At 37.4% G+C, this 24,346-nt stretch overlaps 1 protein-coding gene across 1 annotated transcript in view; it reads right to left on the bottom strand.

The window, feature by feature from the left end:
• Positions 1-22,765, bottom strand: part of LOC139130482 (solute carrier family 13 member 1-like) — a 308,042-nt gene extending 285,277 nt beyond the window's left edge. Inside the window, exons 1-5 of the mRNA XM_070696263.1 lie at positions 22,703-22,765; positions 21,397-21,516; positions 20,541-20,672; positions 20,021-20,125; positions 19,621-19,706 (exon numbers count right to left, since the gene is read on the bottom strand). Of these exons, the coding sequence (XP_070552364.1) occupies positions 19,621-19,706; positions 20,021-20,125; positions 20,541-20,672; positions 21,397-21,516; positions 22,703-22,758 (499 nt within the window). The 5' untranslated portion in view covers positions 22,759-22,765. The remainder of the gene's footprint in view (positions 1-19,620; positions 19,707-20,020; positions 20,126-20,540; positions 20,673-21,396; positions 21,517-22,702) is intronic.
• Between the last annotated feature and the right edge of the window lie 1,581 nt (positions 22,766-24,346).

A 24,346-nucleotide genomic window follows, 5' to 3' on the forward strand; every position in this document is an offset into this window, starting at 1 on the left:
CAACACCACCACTACCAACACCACTACCACCACTACTACCAACACCACTACTAAAACCACCACTGCTACCACCACCAACTAGCACTTCTTAAGTTTTCATTTCTTCTCCTTGACAAATGAGAATATCTTGCAAACAAAAGACAGCAAAATAGCATTCGTGTTCTCATTTTATAATATCTGATTATGCCATATAACTCTCTCATTGGAGGATTAAGAAGAACTCTAGTAGAAACACACTTACGTAATGGGTCCCATACTCTCGTATTCTTCACGTAGGACCCCCGAATAATATCATCCCCCTTATTCTCATTCACTTCGTTTCTATGGCAACAACGGCGAGGAAAATTGATCTGATTGCGAAAGCATTTTACCACAGACGATCTCGTTCAAATACAGATAAAGGCGAGAAAGTTAGTACAAGTTGCTCGGAAGGTTAGGAGAACATCAAAAAGGAAAATTTTAAGGTTGCTTTTTCACTTTTATTATTATTCATATTACAGAATTGAAATAGACCTTATTCAACAGTAATTACTCTGATTAATAGAAAGAAAAAAATTCGAAGAAGGATAAGGAAAAGGTTACGTAAGGTTAGAGTATTATCGTATGTGTGTACGTTGGTTCATAGCAAAACCATAGGTATTATGTAATGCCAACGATCAGACACGATATTTTCGCAATGAATATAGGCTGAGTTACTAACAGCAAAGCAGTTGTTCCTGGTCGATTTATTTTTATCAAAAGAAGGTTGTGATGATATTAAATTTGCTTGCTAGTCTTAGGACAACAAGAGCGGTACTTAAAATTAAAAAAACCCAGTAAATACGACAAAAACTACTTTGAAATAAATACGGCAAGTGGAAAGACGAGTGTTGTCCATTAAATGAACCAAACAGAAACGTAGGGCTAACGATGCAATGGAAAACAGTTAAACATGGCATTTGTATTTGCCATAACCAAAAATTGACGTAAAACATTCCTGGGGTGAATAATTAATGTACCTACTTAAGATCAAGATAGAATAGTGCCAGCCATACCCATCCAAGTATCAAAGACACCAGCTGTATAGGTGCTGAAAACAACATCCAATTTCCAAAACTTATCTTTGCTTCCGAGTTATAGTAGCTGTAGAATACATGCTCGATTTAGTGTTAATTTAATAAATGACCTTGCAAGACATTTACGGATGGTTCATGACAAAATAATATCGTTAGCTTGCATCCACGTACGTTATTATCTTGAATAGAAACTTTATTGTCCGTCCTCGTCCAGAATATGGTTTTCAATGATATTGTCTGTTATGAGAGTTAGGATTTCCTTTGCTCAATATCTGATTAAATCAGGTGTTAAGACGGCGACGCTTCAACTTTGCTTGTTCTTTGATGTTGTCGGTATCTGATTGTCGCTGCGACTATATTCAGATTCGTCTCCCTTATGAATCCGGTATGTAGCGGAGTAAAACACTCAGTCAATTTCTTGCTGAATTTGATAAGCAAAGTTGAAACCGGACACTGCACCTTATTTGCAATTTTATATTAATTCGGTCCTTAATATCTGAGCAAGGCTTACGGTTCGTTGTGGTTCATGTGATAACTTACATTTCTAGGTTAGCGTTCATTATAACTTGATTTATCGTCCCTATCAGAGACCCAGCTCCCCCAATCGTGGCGGAATAGACTAGCCCAAGATTGAAACATGTAACGAGATTTTTGTTGTAATTATTTCGGTTGCCTCCCTCCGACTGACTCTTCTCACTGAGAACCTCAGTGCTTTTGTTGACTGTGTCGTCCATCTCAACTCTGTGTGTTTTAACAAGAAAATGTGTAAATATGTTGTCACACGTCAAATCTTCGCTGAAGTCAACCCAAAAACTGTTAATATTCCCCTACGAAGGATTTGAAATAACGTGAATGAAAGTTCCTGCGCTTACAGGTAGATGATGTGAATAGGAGATTCTACCTTCTCAGTTTCTCTTCCTTCCAGTTGTATTTCTTCCCCGTTCGGTGCCTCGTCTTCATCATAATGCTTTTCGGGCAAATGAACAATATCACACTTTTTAAATCTTTGAGTGATGGCGGCAGCCAACGTAATTACACATGTAAGGGACACCTTCGCCATATAACATTCTATATTTTGAAATCTGTTTGTACATATGCATTGGGGTTACCGTAAAATGATCGCTCTTCAATCGTGGATTGCTTGAAATGATAAACTAACGAAGAAAATATTCCCATTCGTCATATAACACAATTACGGCTAGGTGAGGATATATATCATGTAAATGCCAAAGCTCACGTAAATGCTAAAGAACAAGCACACTTCACATTTCGATAATTTTCTCAACCTCGGGAAACCTTAATAATACTAATTATTTCCAGTGGCATTGATATAGCATTCATTTTGTTTCACCTGACATGATATATCTGACCCGTACCTTTACGCCCACCGACACCCTAGTTTCGTGAGTTGACATCTGGTCCACCAGAGCCACGGCGATGGGCACCATCATCGATACCAGGGCAAGATTCAATATCCACAACGATAGGAATCCAGTCACGATCATCATGGAAAGCAGCAACCTAAATGATATATTGGTTGCTTAAAAACATGACTAGAATGGTACTTATTGCTCGATTAACTAGTAACGTGACATATTGGCTAATGTGAGAATTTCTTTGTGTGCTGTTCCAGTTTACAGACCTATGAAGGGCGAAACAGACATTGTAATAAAAGGATATAGTAAGTGGATAAATGGGTGACAATACGAATTAATTGTAACGTTTCTTCCCTTAAACTAGGGTAAAAGGTGCCTAAGTTCGGCCAGTAAGTATGCCGCTTCGAGTGTACTGCCAATAAATCATAAAATGTTCGACCTGTGGCGCATGAGCGTTCATAATCTTTCTGTCGTCGTCGATTCAAATGAATACTATAACTTGAAAATAACAGACTATCAATATTCCCGCCATGTTGATCTAAATGTTTTGACAACATTATGGCGTTGGGTAAGTTAATGAGTACTAATTAACAATGTGATTTATTGTATGGTTTTTCCGCATGGACAATGTTTCAATGCACGATATCGATGAAGTGGTACGTGTTTATTGAAGATAACGAGTGACATTTTTATCATGGCCTTGTCAAACAATTCATTGTATATCGATATGCATTGGAATGAGGACAAAATGTTTTCTAACTGTCATTTTGTCAGGGACAACAAACAAATTACATTAGGCTGTTTTGCGTTTTAAAACCGGGTTATGACAAAAATGGTTGGCCTAAGCCTTGATTCTCGTGCAACCAGATATGAACTGAAAATGCTCACGTGTTTCATTATGTATTGTAGTTGTGTGTAAATTTAAACTTTTGCAACATGTTTGCAACTTTATTGAAAGTGTTATGATCAACATTATGAATAATATTCACCACAGATTAATTCTAAAGGTCATTCAGTATACAAATATGTAACTGGCTGAAATCACTTTGACTGCTGTAATTGTATCACGACTTTATATAGAACACGATTGGAAATATTTTGGTTTATAGGATTTTGAAAAGTTTGTCAAAAATTATTGAAAAATAAGGCACCAGACCATAATTTGTTGCTACAGACTAAGGTAAATTTCTTAATTTTGTTCAATCTACTTGGCAACAAAGTTAAGTTAACTGCTTTTTACTAAATCTAGTCAAATTTGCTTTTTTTGCAAATGTAAATACAGTGAAATAAACAAAAAATTGCAAACTGTACTTATCATATAATTCTGCAGAATGTTTTGAATCTTACAAATTTTGATCCTTTACCTGTTTTTGATATATCACGGTTGTCAAATTGCGATTTTTCGAACAGTTATAACACTACTTTGTTGACTGCTGATAGTACATTGTAAACTCTCCTATTTTGCTAAACTGTCATTTTCATTGTGCGGTAGATGTTCAAGAAAACTAAGGTATTTCATACTTTTGATGTTAGTACCTCAATAAGGCAAAGTAAAATAGTTAAAACTGTATTTTTATATTCTATCTACTTAAAAAGTACAAGAAGTTCAAGTAGCTGGTGAAATATTTGTATTAAAAAGATATTTTGAAATTGAAAAGTTGAAAATGTCTAAAAATTGTTCATGACAACACTACCTTATATTTTCAAGGCCACCTGCAACATGACCCTCTATTTTTCAAGGCCACCTTGGACATGACCCTCTATTTTTCAGGGCCACCTTGGACATGACCCTCTATTTTTCAAGGCCACCTTGAACATGACCCTCTATTTTTCAAGGCCACCTTGGACATGATCCTCTATTTTCAGGGCCACCTTGGACATGACCCTCTATTTTTCAGGGCCACCTTGGACATGACCCTCTATTTTCTCAAATTACCAAAACTTGGGGAATGGACAAAAAAATAATGACAATTTCAAAGAAAACAATAGGATCTGTCATTTTGAAATGGTAGAAATCTATTTATTGTGTAAATTTATCAAAAGTGTCGGGTACCCTATAGCTGAAAGTTACAATAATACAGATTACCCTTAAAAACATGTGAATTGCAAAATAGAAGAGTAGATGAGCTTAAATTTACTGAATAAACCAATGTTACTACAATATCCTATTATCCCAAAATATTTCCAATCGTGTTAATTAGGAATAAAACACTAAATCCCTGTGACTGCTGTATATATAGCCTTTGATCAAGTCCTTCAAGCTATATATGCCAAACTGTGAAAGCTCATTAGATATGCAAATTATGAATTAGCTGACATGAAAATGCGAAGTGACCTTAAATATTATTTTAACCTGGTATAATCATTGCACATAGCATGTTTTGCCGACTTTGATTGAGTAAATCCAGTATATATCCCTCATTAGGAAAATTAATTTCCGATTACTATATGTGTGTGTGTACTGCGTGTCTGTGTGTCGTCTGCTCCACGCACACCGTGTTGTTCGGTCGCGCACAGAATTGCAACATCCAAGTCGGTTACTGTGACCAACTCTTTTGGGTTGGAAGCAGTGGCCGACTGGTTTTGTGTGAGGCCTATCAGCTAGGCGATGTTGCCGTGAGTGTGTGGGGTTCGAATCCCGTTAGGGTTATAGTAAAATTTATATATACATAGCATGTTTCACCAACTTTGATCAAGTAAGTTCCGGTACATATATCCCTCATTAGGAAAGTTCATTAAATTTTCAAATTAGGGATTGGCTAAAATAAAATGCTTAATGACTTTGAATAATATCGTATCGAAGTATCTTAAATGTACATAACAAGTTTCGTCAACTTCGGTCCTGTCAATCAAGATATATATCCTTAATTAGGAAAGTTCATTAAATATTAAAATTAGGAATTGGCTGAAGTAAAAATGCTTAATGACTTTAATTTTGATCTAGTTAATTCAGATATATATCCCTAATTCAGAAATTTCATTAAATATGCAAATTAGCAATTATGTTTCATGTCACGTGAATACCTTTCACGGCTGATATATCTTGATGTAATCAACATTTGTAGCAAATCTCATCACACACGTGAACACGTGAGCTAAAAATGTAGCATTGTCCTTTAGGCAAGCATTAAACATCACCCAGCCCAAATTATCCCTAAGAGTGTAATATTTGTACCGATGTATTCTCTTTGTCTGCAGCAATGCCATCAAAATTGGATATGATGAAAACACTGTGAATAGTTTTGAATCAATAATGAAAATCCTTGTCGTATATACTTTACTATTTTCAAAGAAAATGATAAAATGTGTTTGTAGGAAATATTTTACACAAAAAGCACTTAGAAGAGTGTTTTTAAAAGATACATTTCATCATGTAACATGCAGTCTTTTATAATTTATGGCTAATAATACGACGATTCAACTTATTTTCATTAAAGCGAAAACACTATTTCCGACGTCAACAAATCAATGACTTGATCTAGCACGGAAAGTTGCATATAACTAAATTAACTTTTCCTGTCTCCTGGCCAAGATCGCTTGGTTTAAAAATGTCAACGAAATACCAAATGAAATGCTGCGTTTCGCAGATATCTTGCTTCCATCGGTCCTTGTACCAATAAAGTTGGTAAGGTGACAAAATGTTGTATCCTAACTGGAGCCTGCTTACCTTTTTGGATCAGATCCAGCCAAAAGCAATGCACGTAGTGCAATTCTTCGGTGGAGTCCGTAACGCTGTACAGCTGAAGCTATAAGCATTATGGCAACGAAGAGAACAAGGAACTCGACCATGTAAAACACACACACGTCGGCCATGGTTAAAACTTCGAACAAAGGGTGGAGAAACAAAGGCAGTAGGCCTGTAACTGGCAGAGGAACGGCTTGTGTGGTCCATAGGACAGCCAGAATCATAAGGACGAAGCCACATCTTGCTGTCTATTATTTGTGTATGGAATTACATGAATTATACGCGATAAATTAAGCAGGTAGAGAGCCACACATCGAATATAAATTTGCGATTAAAATTGGAGCTCTTTTCAGTTAATTTTCGAAGCTATTGCTTTAAATTCTTATTCGTAGCTAGTTTTCTTCGTCAAAATCTGTAAAATATGAGTACTTCAGTTTAAGTCTAATTCTTCCATGTCCATAGGATAACGAAGAACCGTAAACTCATTAGGGAAAGGTGAAAGAGATGGCCTAGGTACCAGGACTGATACATTAAAAACTCACAAATACTCAATAAACCAGTAAAGTTTTCACTTATTCAGAGTCGCCTTGTCTTCTCACTTCAAGATTCAACGGCTGTACATCGATGCCGCATAGTAACATGACACTACACTTAAAGGTGCAAATTCAAATTGTGCCCATACCTTTGATTCGTAGTGAACAATTAGCAACGGAGACAATAACAGCGGCGTCAACAGAAGAATCAAGATATTTCGCTTGCAGTACAAATATCTCAGGACATCCTTGCAGCTCGTCATTGTGTACTACAACTCTTAGACGTAAATTTAGTCTACTGAAAAAGTACTAGGCTTAACGAACCGCAGTTTGTCATACCTGCACTCTCTTTATCGGTACCACCGTCCCATTTGGTCGACTTCACTCAACGCAAGAGATAAGCTCTGCAAACGAGACGTTCAGAGGATCAATACAGGATTACACTATGGAACTCCTAGAAAGCGGAGATGAATTTCTGTAGGCAAGTATCTTGAACATTGCGATGCACATGGTGCACGCGATGGCTTGAGGGTAAACAAGAGAATGGCATATATGATATGATATATGTCTTCAATGATCTATGTCTTCAAGTCGCACATGTACTTTATTGAAAAATTATGCCGACCCCTCGACATGGAGTTTAAAATTACACTCTGGGAAAACTATTCACGCATGCTATGGTTGGACAAAAGATGACCTTTGACTGTGCACTCACCCTGGTGAAAACCAGTCACTCCAGCCGGGCATGAAGTTTGGGTCTTGAAAAACCAACAAGAACTAAGAATAGAAACACTACGATGATTGTCTTTTCTGCAAATCTAAATAGATGACAATAATAATAACAGTTACTATTATCATCATCACATCATTACTACCACCACAATCAACACCACCAGCACCAACACTTTATCAACACTACCACCACCAGCAGCACTACCACCACCACCAGCAGCACTACCACCACCATCAGCAGCACTACCATCGCCATCAACACCACCACTAACAACAACACCACTACCACCACTACTACCAACACCACTACTAAAACCACCACTGCTACCACCACCAACTAGCACTTCTTAAGTTTTCATTTCTTCTCCTTGACAAATGAGAATATCTTGCAAACAAAAAACAGCAAAATAGCATTCGTGTTCTGATTTTATAATATCTGATTATGCCATATAACTCTCTCATTAGAGCATAAAGAAGAACTCTAGTAGAAACACACTTACGTAATGGGTCCCATACTCTCGTATTCTTCACGTAGGACCCCCGAATAATATCATCCCCCTTATTCTCATTCACTTCGTTTCTATGGCAACAACGGCGAGGAAAATTGATCTGATTGCGAAAGCATTTTACCACAGACGATCTCGTTCAAATACAGATAAAGGCGAGAAAGTTAGTACAAGTTGCTCGGAAGGTTAGGAGAACATCAAAGGAGAACATCAAAAAGGAAAATTTTAAGGTTGCTTTTTCACTTTTATTATTATTCATATTACAGAATTGAAATAGACCTTATTCAACAGTAATTACTCTGATTAATAGAAAGAAAAAATTCGAAGAAGGATAAGGAAAAGGTTACGTAAGGTTAGAGTATTATCGTAGGTGTGTACGTTGGTTCATAGCAAAACCATAGGTATTATGTAATGCCAACGATCAGACACGATATTTTCGCAATGAATATAGGCTGAGTTACTAACAGCAAAGCAGTTGTTCCTGGTCGATTTATTTTTATCAAAAGAAGGTTGTGATGATATTAAATTTGCTTGCTAGTCTTAGGACAATAAAAGTGGTACTTAAAATTAAAAAAACCCAGTAAATACGACAAAAACTACTTTGAAATAAATACGGCAAGTGGAAAGACGAGTGTTGTCCATTAAATGAACCAAACAGACGCGTAGGGCTAACGATGCAATGAAAAACAGTTAAACATGGCATTCGTATTTGCCATAACCAAAAAATTGACGTAAAACATTCCTGGGGTGAATAATTAATGTACCTACTTAAGATCAAGATAGAATAGTGCCAGCCATACCCATCCAAGTATCAAAGACACCAGCTGTATAGGTGCTGAAAACAACATCCAATTTCCAAAACTTATCTTTGCTTCCGAGTTATAGTAGCTGTAGAAGACATGCTCGATTTAGTGTTAATTTAATAAACGACCTTGCAAGACATTTACGGATGGTTCATGACAAAATGATATCGTTAGCTTGCATCCACGTACGTTATTATCTTGAATAGAAACTTTATTGTCCGTTCTCGTCCAGAACATACTTTTCAATGATATTGTCTGTTATGAGAGTTAGGATTTCCTTTGCTCAATATCTGATTAAATCAGGTGTTAAGACGGCGACGCTTCAACTTTGCTGGTTCTTTGATGTTGTCGGTATCTGATTGTCGCTGCGACTATATTCAGATTCGTCTCCCTTATGAATCCGGTATGTAGCGGAGTAAAACACTCAGTCAATTTCTTGCTGAATTTGATAAGCAAAGTTGAAACCGGACACTGCACCTTATTTGCAATTTTATATTAATTCGGTCCTTAATATCTGAGCAAGGCTTACGGTTCGTTGTGGTTCATGTGATAACTTACATTTCTAGGTTAGCGTTCATTATAACTTGATTTATCGTCCCTATCAGAGACCCAGCCTCCCCAATCGTGGCGGAATAGACTAGCCCAAGGTTGAAACATGTAACGAGATTTTTGTTGTAATTATTTCGGTTGCCTTTTTCCTACTGACTCTTCTCACTGAGAACCTCAGTGCTTTTGTTGACTGTGTCGTCCATCTCAACTCTGTGTGTTTTAACAAGAAAATGTGTAAATATGTTGTCACATGTCAAATCTTCGCTGAAGTCAACCCCAAAAATGTTAATATTCCCCTACGAAGTATTTGAAATAACGTAAATGAAAGTTCCTGCGCTTACAGGTAGATGATGTGAATAGGAGATTCTACCTTCTCAGTTCTCTTCCTTCCAGTTGTATTTCTTCTCCGTTCGGTGCCTCGTCTTCATCATAATGCTTTTCGGGCAAATGAACAATATCACACTTTTTAAATCTTTGAGTGATGGCGGCAGCCAACGTAATTACACATGTAAGGGACACCTTCGCCATATAACATTCTATATTTTGAAATCTGTTTGTACATATGCATTGGGGTTACCGTAAAATGATCGCTCTTCAATTGTGGATTGCTTGAAAATGATAAACTAAACGAAGAAAATATTCCCATTCGTCATATAACACAATTACGGCTAGGTGAGGATATATATCAAGTAAATGCCAAAGCTCACGTATATGCTAAAGAACAAGCACACTTCACATTTCGATAATTTTCTCAACCTCGGGAAACGTTAACAATAATACTAATTATTTCCAGTGGCATTGATATAGCATTCATTTTGTTTCACCTGACATGATATATCTGACCCGTACCTTTACGCCCACCGACACCCTAGTTTCGTGAGTTGACAGCTGGTCCACCAGAGCCACGACGATGGGCACCATCATCGATACCAGGGCAAGATTCAATATCCACAACGATAGCAATCCAGTCACGATCATCATGGAAAGCAACAACCTAAATGATATATTGGTTGCTTAAAAACATGACTAGAATGGTACTTATTGCTCGATTAACTAGTAACGTGACATATTGGCTAATGTGAGAATTTCTTTGTGTGCTGTTCCAGTTTACAGACCTATGAAGGGCGAAACAGACATTGTAATAAAAGGATATAGTAAGTGGATAAATGGGTGACAATACGAATTAATTGTAACGTTTCTTCCCTTAAACTAGAGTAAAAGGTGCCTAAGTTCGGCCAGTAAGTATGTCGCTTCGAGTGTACTGCCAATAAATCATAAAATGTACGACCTGTGGGGCATGAGCGTTCATAATCTTTCTGTCGTCGTCGATTCAAATGAATACTATAACTTGAAAATAACAGACTATCAATATTCCCGCCATCTTGATCTAAATGTTTTGACAACATTATGGCGTTGGGTAAGTCAATGAGTACTAATTAACAATGTGATTTATTGTATGGTGTTCCGCATGGACAATGTTTCAATGCACGATATCGATGAAGTGGTACGTGTTTATTGAAGATAACGAGTGACATTTTTATCATGGCCTTGTCAAACAATTCATTGTATATCGATATGCATTGGAATGAGGACAAAATGTTTTCTAACTGTCATTTTGTCAGGGACAACAAACAAATTACATTAGGCTGTTTTGCGTTTTAAAACCGGGTTATGACAAAAATGGTTGGCCTAAGCCTTGATTCTCGTGCAACCATATATGAACTAAAATGCTCACGTGTTTCATTATGTATTGCAGTTGTGTGTAAATTTAAACTTTTGCAACATGTTTGCAACTTTATTGAGAGTGTTATGATCAACATTATGAATAATATTCACCACAGATTAATTCTAAAGGTCATTCAGTGTACAAATATGTAACTTGCTGAAATCACTTGACTGCTGTAATTGTATCACGACTTTATATAGGAATAAAACACTAAATCCCTGTGACTGCTGTATAGCCTTTGATCAAGTCCTTCAAGCTATATATGCCAAACTGTGAAAGCTCATTAGATATGCAAATTATGAATTAGCTGACATGAAAATGCGAAGTGACCTTAAATATTATTTTGACCTGGTATCATCAATGCACATAGCATGTTTTGCCGACTTTGATTGAGTAAATCCCAGTATATATCCCTTATTAGGAAAATTAATTTCCGATTACTATATGTGTGTGTACTGCGTGTCTGTGTGTCGTCTGCTCCACGCACACCGTGTTGTTCGGTCGCGCACAGAATTGCAACATCCAAGTCGGTTACTGTGACCAACTCTTTTGGGTTGGAAGCAGTGGCCGACTGGTTTTGTGTGAGGCCTATCAGCTAGGCGATGTTGCCGTGAGTGTGTGGGGTTCGAATCCCGTTAGGGTTATAGTAAAATATTATATATACATAGCATGTTTCACCAACTTTGATCAAGTAAGTCCCGGTACATATATCCCTCATTAGGAAAGGTCATAAAATATGCAAATTAGGAATTGGCTAAAATAAAATGCTTAATGACTTTGATGATATCGTATCGAAGTATCTTAAATGTACATAACAAGTTTCGTCAACTTCGGTCCCGTCAATCAAAATATATATCCTTAAGTAGGAAAGTTCATTAAATATTAAAATTAGGAATTGGCTGAAGTAAGAATGCTTAATGACTTTAATTTTGATCTAGTTAATTCAGATATATATCCCTAATTCAGAAATTTCATTAAATATGCAAATTAGCAATTATCTTTCTTGTCACGTTAATACCTTTCACGGCTGATATATCTTGATGTTATCAACATTTGTAGCAAATCTCATCACACACGTGAACACGTGTGCTAAAAATGTAGCATTGTCCTTTAGGCAAGCATTAAACATCACCCAGCCAAAATTATCTCTAAGAGTGTAATATTTGTACCGATGTATTTCTCTTTGTCTGCAGCAATGCCATCAAAATTGGATATGATGAAACACTGTGAATAGTTTTAATCAATAATGAAAATCCTTGTTGTATATACTTTACTGTTGTCAAAGAAAATGATAAAATGTGTTTGTAGGAAATATTTTACACAAAAAGCACTTGGAAGAGTGTTTAAAAGATACATTTCATCATGTAACATGCAGTCTTTTATAATTTACGGCTAATAATACGACTATTCAACTTATTTTCATTAAAGCGAAAACACTATTTCCGACGTCAACAAATCAATGACTTGATCTAGCACGGAAAGTTGCATATAACTAAATTAACTTTTCCTGTCTCCTGGCCACGATCGCTTGGTTTAAAAATGTCAACGAAATACCAAATGAAATGCTGCGTTTCGCAGATATCTTGCTTTCATCTGTCCTTGTACCGATAAAGTTGGTAAGGTGACAAAATGGTGTATCCTAACTGGAGCCTGCTTACCTTTTTGGATCAGATCCAGCCAAAAGCAATGCACGTAGTGCAATTCTTCGGTGGAGTCCGTAACGCTGTACAGCTGAAGCTATAAGCATTATGGCAACGAAGAGAACAAGGAACTCGACCATGTAAAACACACACACGTCGGCCATGGTTAAAACTTCGAACAAAGGGTGGAGAAACAAAGGCAGTAGGCCTGTAACTGGCAGAGGAACGGCTTGTGTGGTCCATAGGACAGCCAGAATCATAAGGACGAAGCCACATCTTGCTGTCTATTATTTGTGTATGGAATTACATGAATTATACGCGATAAATTAAACAGGTCGAGAGCCACACATCGAATATAAATATGCGATTAAAATTGGAGCTCTTTTCATTTAATTTTCGAAGCTATTGCTTCAAATTCTTATTCGTAGCTAGTTTTCTTCGTCAAGATCTGTAAATATGAGTACTTCAGTTTTAATCTAATTCTTCCATGTCCACAGGATAACCAAGAACCGTAAACTCATTCGGGAAAAGTGAAAGAGATGGCCAAGGTGCCAGGACAGATACATTAAAAACTCACAAATACTCAATAAACCAGTAAAGTTTTCACTTATTCAGAGTCTTCTTGTCTTCTCACTTCAAGATTCAACGGCTGTACATCGATGCCGCATAGTAACATGACACTACACTTAAAGGTGCAAGTTCAAATTGTGCCCATACCTTTGATTCGTGGTGAACAATTAGCAAAGGAGACAATAACAGCGGCGTCAGCAGAAGAATCAAGATATTTCGCTTGCAGTACAAATATCTCAGGACATCCTTGCAGCTCGTCATTGTGTACTACAACTCTTAGACGTAAATTTAGTCTACTGAAAAAGTACCAGGCTTAACGAACCGCAGTTTGTCATACCTGCACTCTCTTTATCGGTACCACAGTCCCATTGGTCGGCTCCACTCAACGCAAGAGATAAGCTTTGCAAACGAGACGTTCAGAGGATCAATAAAGGATTACACTATGGAACTCCTAGAGGGCGGAGATGAATTTCTGTAGGCAAGTATCTTGAACATTGCGATGCACATGATGCACGCGATGGCAAGCAAGCTTTCAATCATATTTATCTCATCTGTTTTTTTAACAAAGATGTTTTTCCTTTTGCTACTGAATTATTCATTACCCTTCTGATCAACTCCATAATCTACATGAAGAGAGCAAATTCTCTCCTTTACACGATTTCATTTCACATCGCTGTTCTATCAAGATGACACTGTGTGTCGTATAAGACATGCATAATTGCAGTTACCTGTGTCACAACGAGGTCGAGCAAACAATGAGCCATTGACCCTAAAAGTGAGGGTCTATGATGCAACCAAACGAACTAAGAACAAGCTAATAAGCGAGCAAGTTTTGACCATTGCTGAGCCTCATCAAAGTTCATGCTTGTCGAGTCATATTTGTGGTTGTATTCCATGCATAGAACTTTAACTGTTTCATAGTCACTATATACTGTACATTGACTCGTCGGTTGTTTGTAGATGTCATAGCAATGAAAAACCTATCTGCAAGGACCTTTGGCAATTTGGCACTTACCATGGATTGACATTTACTCGTTCCTTAAGGATGAATCACATAAAATACCATATTTGGTGAAAGTTTCTACAACATTTAAATGTGTTACAGTTGTAACTTTTCTATCACAGAGAGTCGTTTAGATACTTTCTTCAAATTACAAACCTGATTATCGCGTTTACTGTTGGTGCTGACTCGTGTACTCATTTATTTGTATCTTCATAAAGTTCCCAAATTTAAACAAAGACCTGAAAGTGATTGCAGACAATGCATGAGAAACGTTCGCCCAAATCTGATACCAAAGATAACTTGTTGCAAATGTTGACTTTTCTATTGATAAGCAACATGTAGACTAGTCGAGTTCTGCAAAGCAAACCGGACACTCAATCAAACTCCACTGTTGTAACAGTAGCTCCTTGTCACGACAAATGTGCTTTAATATCCACCATGTAAATGCTTTCTCTTATCCTACAGGGCATACTGTTGAGTATGGTATTCTTAATTGAAGTTTACACCATCGACGCATTTTCTTATCTTGCTCCGTGTCTCATTTCACGTATCTATAAGTCTCTTTCACGTCGGAGCAAACTCACTTGTCCACCATTGTACAGTATGTTAACTACTATAATTGTATTTCGGTTTTTTCGGCTTTAAGATTACTTTTAAAGCTACTTTACACAAACTTAACGAATATGACCCCATACCGCATGGAGCGGTTGAAATGTCTAGCCCCTCAAGCTTCAGTGAGAGCACCGCGACGTGCTATTGATACAAAACTACTACTATGTTTAATATCAGCCAATTAAGATAACGCTCTTTTATACCCGCCAACGCCTTATCGTACTTTAGGACACCTTATTACTTTTTATTACAGTCTGTCGTAAAGTGAATTGGTTCGCCAGACCTGCAGCCTATGATCTTTTCTCAAGGTCTTTTCTCAAGGTCGGTTTGTTTCTCTGAGCATGGTTATCAAAACGTACTTAACACACAGGTTTGAACATGTTCAATTGTTTAAAATCATGAGGATTTGATTTATTTAAAAATACTTGATTACCATTTTCGGGAATATACACGGGACTGAACTGTGTAAAGATAGCATCGAAGGTGAGTGTAAATAATGTCAGCTATAAAGAAAACGATGCATATTATCATTGAAATTATCGCACTGACATATATCTGGGTAAGAATCTAATGTAACAGTGTACATGAATAACGCCAAGGCACACACCCTGTCTGCCATATTAAGAGAGGGGCGTATCCAAAAGGTTATCCGGGTTCATTTCTTCCTGAGACAAAATGAGTTTATCGACCTCTTAAGGTCGTTATTGCAAATTAACGGCTTAAAACTTGTCTGTAACACGAGCATTGCTGACAATTTTGTTTATCGTCCCATCTCTGTGAAAATAGTATTTCGCGCTTTCTATTGTTTCCCCGTGGCTCTCGGCTTTGGTAACACGAGGAAACCTAGCCCACTGACGTCACATTTGCAGAGAAGGCCCAGGCTGGTACATCATCAAAGTTCAGAAGCCACCATCCATATGTGTTCACACCAATGTTTAACACCACGAAGCATATAAAGTTCATCACGACTCCTGTTTTTATCTAAAGCAATAAGAGATACAAAAGTTTTGTGGAAAAATTCATTTGCAATCTCTCATATTCAGGAATGATCGATTTATCATACAGCGTCAATACTGCTGTCTGCAAACATACTTTTTTCATTGCCGGATATATTTACAGCTTTTGATTGTATGACACAGCCTATTGTTACATTTTAGGAAAGTGATTGTTCACTAATTCACCTGTAGAATACCATAGTGATTAACGTAAGACAAACGGTTGGGTAGTATGTGCGTCAAAGGCGAAAGACTTAGCTCGAACTCTCCTTGACGAAACTTTCAACCATTCTCTTTCAAAATCAAGAATAAAACTCAGGGTCACCGCGCAACCTTTGGCACCAGAGCATTACATTAACTTAAAATTACCAACATTTGAAATTCAAAATTGTCGCAATCCTTGTCTTAACTCTAGGGAACGAGCGAGAGCTTAAAATGAACCTACATAATGGCAGATCAGAAAACCATCATAAAAATTTGAGAGTCCGAATATACCCGAGGCACATTCTACCTTAAAGTGATTCCTGGGGTTAAAGGTGTCAACTCGGTTCGGTCGATCGCTTCATTCATTTGATTTTCGTTTAAGGACACGGAAATAACATTTGAACATTTATTTGAACATTTACGTCACGCATTTATATGTGCCATGAAGGGGCGACAGAGGTGCATGCTGTACTCACAGGCATTTGTGCTTAAATACCTACCATTTGAAAGGTTGTGACAGACCCATTTGATATTACAAGAGCATTAACAAGTGAACCAGCCGGCAGGCAGAAAGCTAGGTTGAGCGACAGTGTTAATGATAGTACGAAGTAATGCGGATGAATATCTTGTTCCAATGCCTGTGTTGGTAGAAGTTGAAAATTTGTCACACTACTGTTTGGTATACACTACTAACATGAAAGGTAACTCCATGGTTCATGTTAAATGTCGGTGTAAATATTTCCAGTTCCTCATGTTTTGAATGACTAAGCAACATAATGTCGCTGATTTCAGTCGCAAATGTTATTATGAAGTAAAGATACATCTGATATAGTTTTCACTAAACAGCGTTTTTCTGAAGGTAAAATATATTTGTCTTCAAAACATTTAAAGTAGAATGTGCCACAGGGATATACATTCGGACCGTGAAATGTTTGCAATGATTTCTGGTCTACCGTTTTGTTTTGTAACAAAGTTTTTACTATCTCAGTTTTCGATCTTTCCCACGATAGGATGGCGGCAATTTTGAGATTTAAGTGTTCATAAACAATACGTAATGTGTTTTTCTGGTACCAAGGTTCGCAACATGACTCATGATTTTTATTCTTGATTTGGTCAGGGAATGGTTAAAGTTTAAGTCTTCCAGTTCCAAGGCGAGCAGTACCTTAACGTAGTATGCGCCGAAAGAGTGAAAGACTTAAACCTTTGCTCTAACCCTCCTAAATGAAACCTTCATCTTTTCTCTTACAACACCAAGAATAAAACTTAGGGCTCACTTGGTACTAGAGAAATAAATAACTGACATGTGTCGATATTTGAAAGTCAAAATGGCCGCTCTCCCTGTGTTAACTCAGTGGTAAAAATACAATGTCAGTTCTGAGAAAAAACTTAGACGGTGATAATTGTTCTTTCTCGAAGAGCTTTAAAACGAGTTCACGATAAGGGTAGATCAGAAAGGATTGAAAAAGTTGGAGTTCGAATATCTGGTCCCGAGGCGAATCATTCTAATGATACGATGAACAATGCATCTCGACGGAGAAAAAAGTTGTGTATATTTTGTCTTACTATCCTCGCAAGCACTGGTATGGTTACAGCCATGATGATGGAGGCGCTCATGAATTCCGTCAGCGCTATACCAAAGACAGTCACAACAAGCAAAACCAGCCAGTAGGGAAGTGAAGCCAGGAACTCAAACTGATCTCCAATGATGTCTGCAAGTCCAGTTACCTTAAGATAAATTTAACAGACACGTTCGTGAAAATTTGAATGTGAGAGACCACCCCTACCATCATCACTCCCGCCCGTGTACAGCAAATGTTACTGCGACATAACTAGTACTTCCAAGAACGGGAACAATGTCTCAGTTTCTATGTTTGCAAACTTTAACTTTTCAACACACACTCTTAATATTGATAGAAAGAGGTCTCGGTATAGCTTGAATTTTGTAGATAGACTTTATCTAATTCATAACTCTTAGACAGATTAAACCTTCATATAAGATGATTTAATCCATCTTATTACACCTCACTCATTCAGCGTGCACTGCCATTGGTTAAACACGACTCACGTGACATGTAAAAGAACGTGATGATGCCCTCTGCGAATGTGATGATGCCCTCTGCGAACTTTATGATGCCCTCTGCATTTGATATTACATGGATGAAGTTCTTTTACTTACTGCGCATCCTTTTTGCGCAAAACAAATTGTCGTTCGCTTGTTGTACTTTGCAGTCGGCAAGTTATGGCTGCGAAACGTCATGCAGAGCTGTCACCAGCACAGTTAGACGATATTTTGATGCAAGTAAACAGCAAACGAACGAAAATGGTAACAAGGAATGCAATTTCTGTGTTCAGCGACTATGCAAGCAACAAATTTGGATACGCCACCGAGGAGATCGGCAAACTTTAGCGGCAACCCTAGACTCGGCACTGACAACATTTTACGCTGAGGTCCGGACTCAGAAGGCGAAGTGTACTCGAAGAAGTCTTTGTGTTTTTGTTTCTTTGCATGTTTGCTTGTTTGGTGTAATAAAAATAATAACACATGAGAGCTAGGGCAATATCACGATTTTTTGCCTGCCCTCGGGCTGGTGGTCATGATCGAAATACTAATGATGCCCTCGCCTACGGCTCGGGCATCATCAGTATTTCGATCATGACCACCATCCCTTGGGCAGGCAATAAATCGTGATATTGCCCCCGCTCTCATGTGTTATTATTTAAATATCGTATCCCAACATAAAACTTTATAAACAATGATGTGAGTTATTCCAATCTCACCTTAGTGGCTTCTACCGAAGATAGAAGTCCGCCAGCAAAGATGAGTAAACCCCAGGGAACCATTGCCTCAGCGGATTTCCATTCCAACAAACCCGTATATGGCTTTTCGTCTATGAAGCAAATATTACATGGACGGTTATTGGAAACATACATAGGAAGAATGAAAACCTTATGGAACAGTTCGGGCTCAAGAGTATATGTTATCTGATTTTACGTTGTATCGAGTACATTTTGTTTTCAATTCATTCAAAAATAAAAAAAATTAATCAAAATTTGAATTTTATCGCTCTCAATCTATTTAGCCTCCGTAAATAGATTTCCAAGCTGTGAAAAGGTATTTTCATAAGCAACAAAACACTTGCTTCAACCAAGCGGAAAGTGTGCATGTGATCGTATTTATTGGTTGCCAGTTTTGCGCGAGCTGATCTACTGTTAGCAAAAATAATTACTATAAGCCCAGAATGATTGTCATTTCTACTCGGTCAGTGTGACTGTATTGGGACAAGTTTTGACCTAAACCGATAGTGGAGTTACCCTACTTATCGTTCACGACGATGTTGTACGAGCAGGCTCTCAATACATATTCCGTGAGTTTGTGTCCGAAAAAGTGCAAGACGTATGTGCATGCGTATGGTCCTTTCACTCTGACTCGGTCTGTTATTTTCGCTCAAAATGAAGCCATTTGTAAGAGTCTGCCGAATCAAACGTAGTGACGTAAGTCAATTGAGATGCGAACATGAATCTTTCGGTGCAATTTAGCAAATATCACATGATGACAACAGTTGTCATTTTCATTTTTATCTACTATGCCAACGGTAATTAGATGGACAAATATAAAGAGAGAGCCTCTCACCTAGAATATCGATCTTCGGCCTCTTGCTTGGCAGGATAAAACATATCAAAGCGACTCCCGCAGTGATTGTGCTTGATTCCACGTACCTTAACATACCAAATCAAAAGTAGTATCATGTACTAGCAAGGTTACTCTACTGTACGGGGGATGTTAGAGTATCCTATATTTTAGGTTCCAAATACCTACCAGGTTCCAATGTCACTCAAAAATAAAATATATTCGTGCCGGCCATCAGCGACCTATAAGTACCACTTTAATGAGGACGAATTTATGCAAAATAACATTCTTGGCCCCCTGTGAATCACCATAATTCTGTTTATCTGTAACTTGACGAGATTTCTCCTTATTTCATGATCAATCTCTGAAAGAGAAGGCGTTCAGCTTTAAAATTTGTACTCACCCTGGTTGGAACAAATCATTCCAGCCTGGCATGAAGTTCGGCTCTTCCAAAAACCAGACAAGCATTAAGAAAACGAACACGACGGTAATTGTGTTTTCTGCCCACCTAGAATACAGAAACAACCACCACCACCACAACCACCACCACCACCACGGCCATCACCACCACCACCACCACCATCATCATCATCATCATCATCATCATCATCATCGTCATCATTATCGTCGTCGTCGTCGTTGATTTTGTCGTCTTATATAAATATATGTGTCCTCTTCCTCCTCTTCCTTCTCCTCGTTGTTGTTACCGTCGTCGTATATATCATCGTCGTCATTATATATCGTCGTCATCATTATTATCATCATTATCATCGTCATCGTCATCATCATCGTCATCGTCGAATATAGAAGTCATCATCATCACTATCGTCTTCGTCGTCGTCGTCATCGTCGTCATTATCGCTATTATGTCATCATATGCACCGACTGTCGGTCTAAGCAGAAACAATGCAATCCATACTTACGTCATTGGTCCCATATCTGAATATTCCTTCCTGAGGAGTCTAACAATATTGTCCTCCTCGTGGTTTTCGTTTCCTTGGCAACAGCGGCCGGGTTTAGATTTGCGTTTACGAAAGCAGTTCACTATACACATCCTGCCATTCAAATTAAAACCAATCATTTTATGGATTGGAAAACCGAACTGAATTGTTTACGTTTCGAAGTTTGTCAGAAACAACAGTGAAATGTGATATCTTAGAGCTGCAGATACCTACTGTACCACACCACGCGAGTGTGAATGAATGGAATGGTAATTCATGTCAAAACACTACTTTTTCGGTATTAATTAGCTTCTGGATGCTGGAGAAATAAATGTGATGAAGTATCTATCATAATTGTGTCACTGTCAAAATCTGTTGGCTCTTTTACAGAAATTATACTGCACGCTATTTCAAGCTCTAGCAAACCTACTAAAAACATGATTCTTCACGCTATTTTTTGCAGTCTAACAGCATCATGCGAGAACACTGGCAAAAAAATACCAATGCAACTTTATAGGAAGTTCGACCAAAGGTGTGGTGTACATGAGTATTTGGTCAATGTTAACTGATAAATATGAAACGAAAGACAGGAAACGCTACGGCAACCCAATTGGTTTTACTGATTGTTATTGATGTTATATATTATTATTATTATTATTATTATTATTATTATTATTATTACCGTTATCGTTGTTGTTTGTTGTTTTTGTGGTGGTGGTGGTGATGCTTGTTGTTGTGGTTGTTGGTTTTTGTGTTGATTGTATAAGAGGATAATCTACTTTTACATACAAATTCCCAGGAAGATAATTTTTTAGTTATATTGAATAAAAATACCTACTTCAGATCAAGATAAAAAAGTGCAAGCCACATCCATCCCAGTAACAACGATACTACCTGTATAGGTGTGGAAAATAACATCCAGTTTCCAAAACTTATCTTTGCTTCCGAGTTGTAGTAACTGAAGAGGAAATGCAAAAGACACGTTCTCATAAGGCTCCTAATTCGTATTTCTAACAAATGTACAAAGTGAGTCCCTTATCAACTTTTAGATGTACTGGTAAATATATTTATCAACCAGATATGAACTGAAAATGTTGTTATCTTTATAAAAGTGATACATTAATTAAATTAAAATTTGAAATTCGGTCAAAGAACTTGATCCAGCATGAGACTAGCTGTCCATTTTGTCAAAATGTGCAAAATGGTTCAAGCTGCTGAAGCTGATCGCAGAAGGTGTAATTGAATTGAAAAGTGCAGTGCTTTATGTTTCCACAGTATAAACTTCAATTTTGGCTCACGTATTCACACACGTAAGCTAATATCGCAGAAATGTCTGTCTACAGTCAGTCTGTCTGTACAAAGTGAGTCCCTTATCTGCCTGTCTGTCTGTCTGTCTGTTTGAGCAATATCTCAAGAACGGCTAACGGATCAGAATCGAATTCGATACATAGGTTTAAATTTAGAATGGCAAGAACTGATTAGTTTTTGGTCGGTGTGGCTTGCATACTTCTTGCTCATTTACATAATTTATGATTTTAGGGAAAAACATACATAAAATGAGAACGGCTGCACAGAATTGGATTTGATTTGCCACAAATGTTGATCCGCCATGAAAGACATAGGCTGTGACATTAAAGTTCATTCCTAATTTGCATATTCGATGAACTTTCTTAATTAGGGATATACTTCTAAATTTACTCAATCAAAATTAATGAAAACTTGGTTTGTACATTGAATTTACTATGATTTAACATTTCTGAAGCGTTTTTACAATAGCCAATTCCTAATTTGCATATTTAATAAACCCAGGTGGATATGTCTGCTGGTGGATTTCAGTCCCCGAGCATATCAGCAGCCTGGTATTCAATAATCTATAGACAACATGAATAGTACTAGAAATTTGAATACCGGTTTTAATATATTTGGTCTAGACTGGATCGACAAAACTACCCCTGATGGGCCATTGAGGGCAAATGGTTCGTCAGCCAGACTGTGCCCACAGATTATATTAAAATATGTCCTCAAAGGAAATTTTGAATGTGACTGCTCTGTGTCGCAATGCATGTCACACAAGGAATTGTAAAACATGTGCAATTTTAATAACTGACACTATCATGCAGAGCAACTTATCCAAAAAGACGTACCACACTAAGGCTTTTGAAGACCTTTCCTGCCAAACCAAAAATGTCATCTGTGGCATTGACTGTACTTTGTGTGGGTTGATATATGTCGAAGAGACTGGAGAAAACTATCAAGAGGATGTATGGCCATAGGTCAGGTGTAATTAATAACTTGCCGATGTGCCTATACACTCATTTTAACGGTCCTCGACATTCCATACTAAACATGAAAGTCCGAATATTGGAAAAAATCTATCATCTTTCCAATAGTTCTAAACTTAGCAGGAGCTACCGCAAGCAACGTGAACACTATTGGATCACTGAACTTGGCACAGCTATGCCGTATTAATGTAACGATAATTCTTGGGATTGGGAGTCGTGTAAATGTGATGGGTTTATTTAACTATCACAGGAGAAGACGACGAAGCCATGGGCATAGACATGGTAATACCAGCAGTCCTCCCAAGTTCAGTGATCTATTTTCTATACTTAATCAGCCATTAGGAGTTCACAAAACAAGAACTACGTTGTTTGCTTGCTCTTTGCAAAAATTAGATCTTTCCTGTCAAGAGTTCAAATGATGAATATCGACAATATAGCCCTGATTATCGTTTAGTTCAAATTATAATCGATATTAGCAATTACCGGCTGTTTAAGCCAGTAAGGACAGAACTGTTTAACAGTGACAAGCGTTTATTTTTTCATGTACAATTTGCAAACAAAGGAATTGACCAAATAAACATCAGCAATATATTGCATGATAAGAAAGTTGTGGAAAAAATACCTCCATATTTTAAATTTTAAGGTCCACCTATAGTGTCCTACTCATACACAAAAACCATTGCTAGGAAACTTTTTAACTATAACAATGTCTTGAAAAATTTCATTTTTCCTTAAAACAGAACAGCAGAACTTGCAATTGCTTGTCATCTCCCTTTTGCTATAAACCACTTGATCACATAATAACTCGTGACCTCATTACCAACAGCAAACTCCGGTAACTCTTTCAATATGGCCCAAAATATCGGGAACCACAAAATATTAATTGGAAATTTAATTTCAAAATTATCATGGATGCCGCCAAAAAATATGCAAGACAGTGGGCTGCAGTTGAGGAAGTTGATGTGGAATGCCTCTCTGACTGGCTGAGCAAAGTCAGAGATAAATTAAAATCACGTATTTCACATCTCCGTTCTCACACTAAAGGTGTAAATACTTCCTCAGTATTAGATGACCCGTCTGTCAAAGCATGCCTCGATGCTTTACACAACGAATATGTAGTAGTTCCTGCAGACAAAGCTTCAAACAACATTAACTTTCTCTGTAGGCATTATTATATCCAGTGTATAATAGATGAATTAAATCTTCATTGAGATAAGAGTAATACAACCTATACTCTTTCCTTCCTTTCTGATGAAGACATTTTTTCAAACCATTCATCTGTGCTCAATGAATTTGGCATTACCTTGAAAGAGAAGGACTAAACACTGCCTATGTTGTATTGGATACCTAAACTGCACAAGCTTTATTGCAGGATCAAGCAAATGCACTACTAAACATCTGTCACAATTATTGACTATAATTTTAACAACCATCATACATGGTCTTTTTCGATATTGTGACAATGTGTATGAAACGAGTGGGTTGAATGAAATGTGGATACTAAAA

The sequence above is a fragment of the Ptychodera flava genome, chromosome 4 (assembly GCF_041260155.1).
Source record: "Ptychodera flava strain L36383 chromosome 4, AS_Pfla_20210202, whole genome shotgun sequence".
NCBI classification, from domain to species: Eukaryota; Metazoa; Hemichordata; class Enteropneusta; family Ptychoderidae; genus Ptychodera; species Ptychodera flava.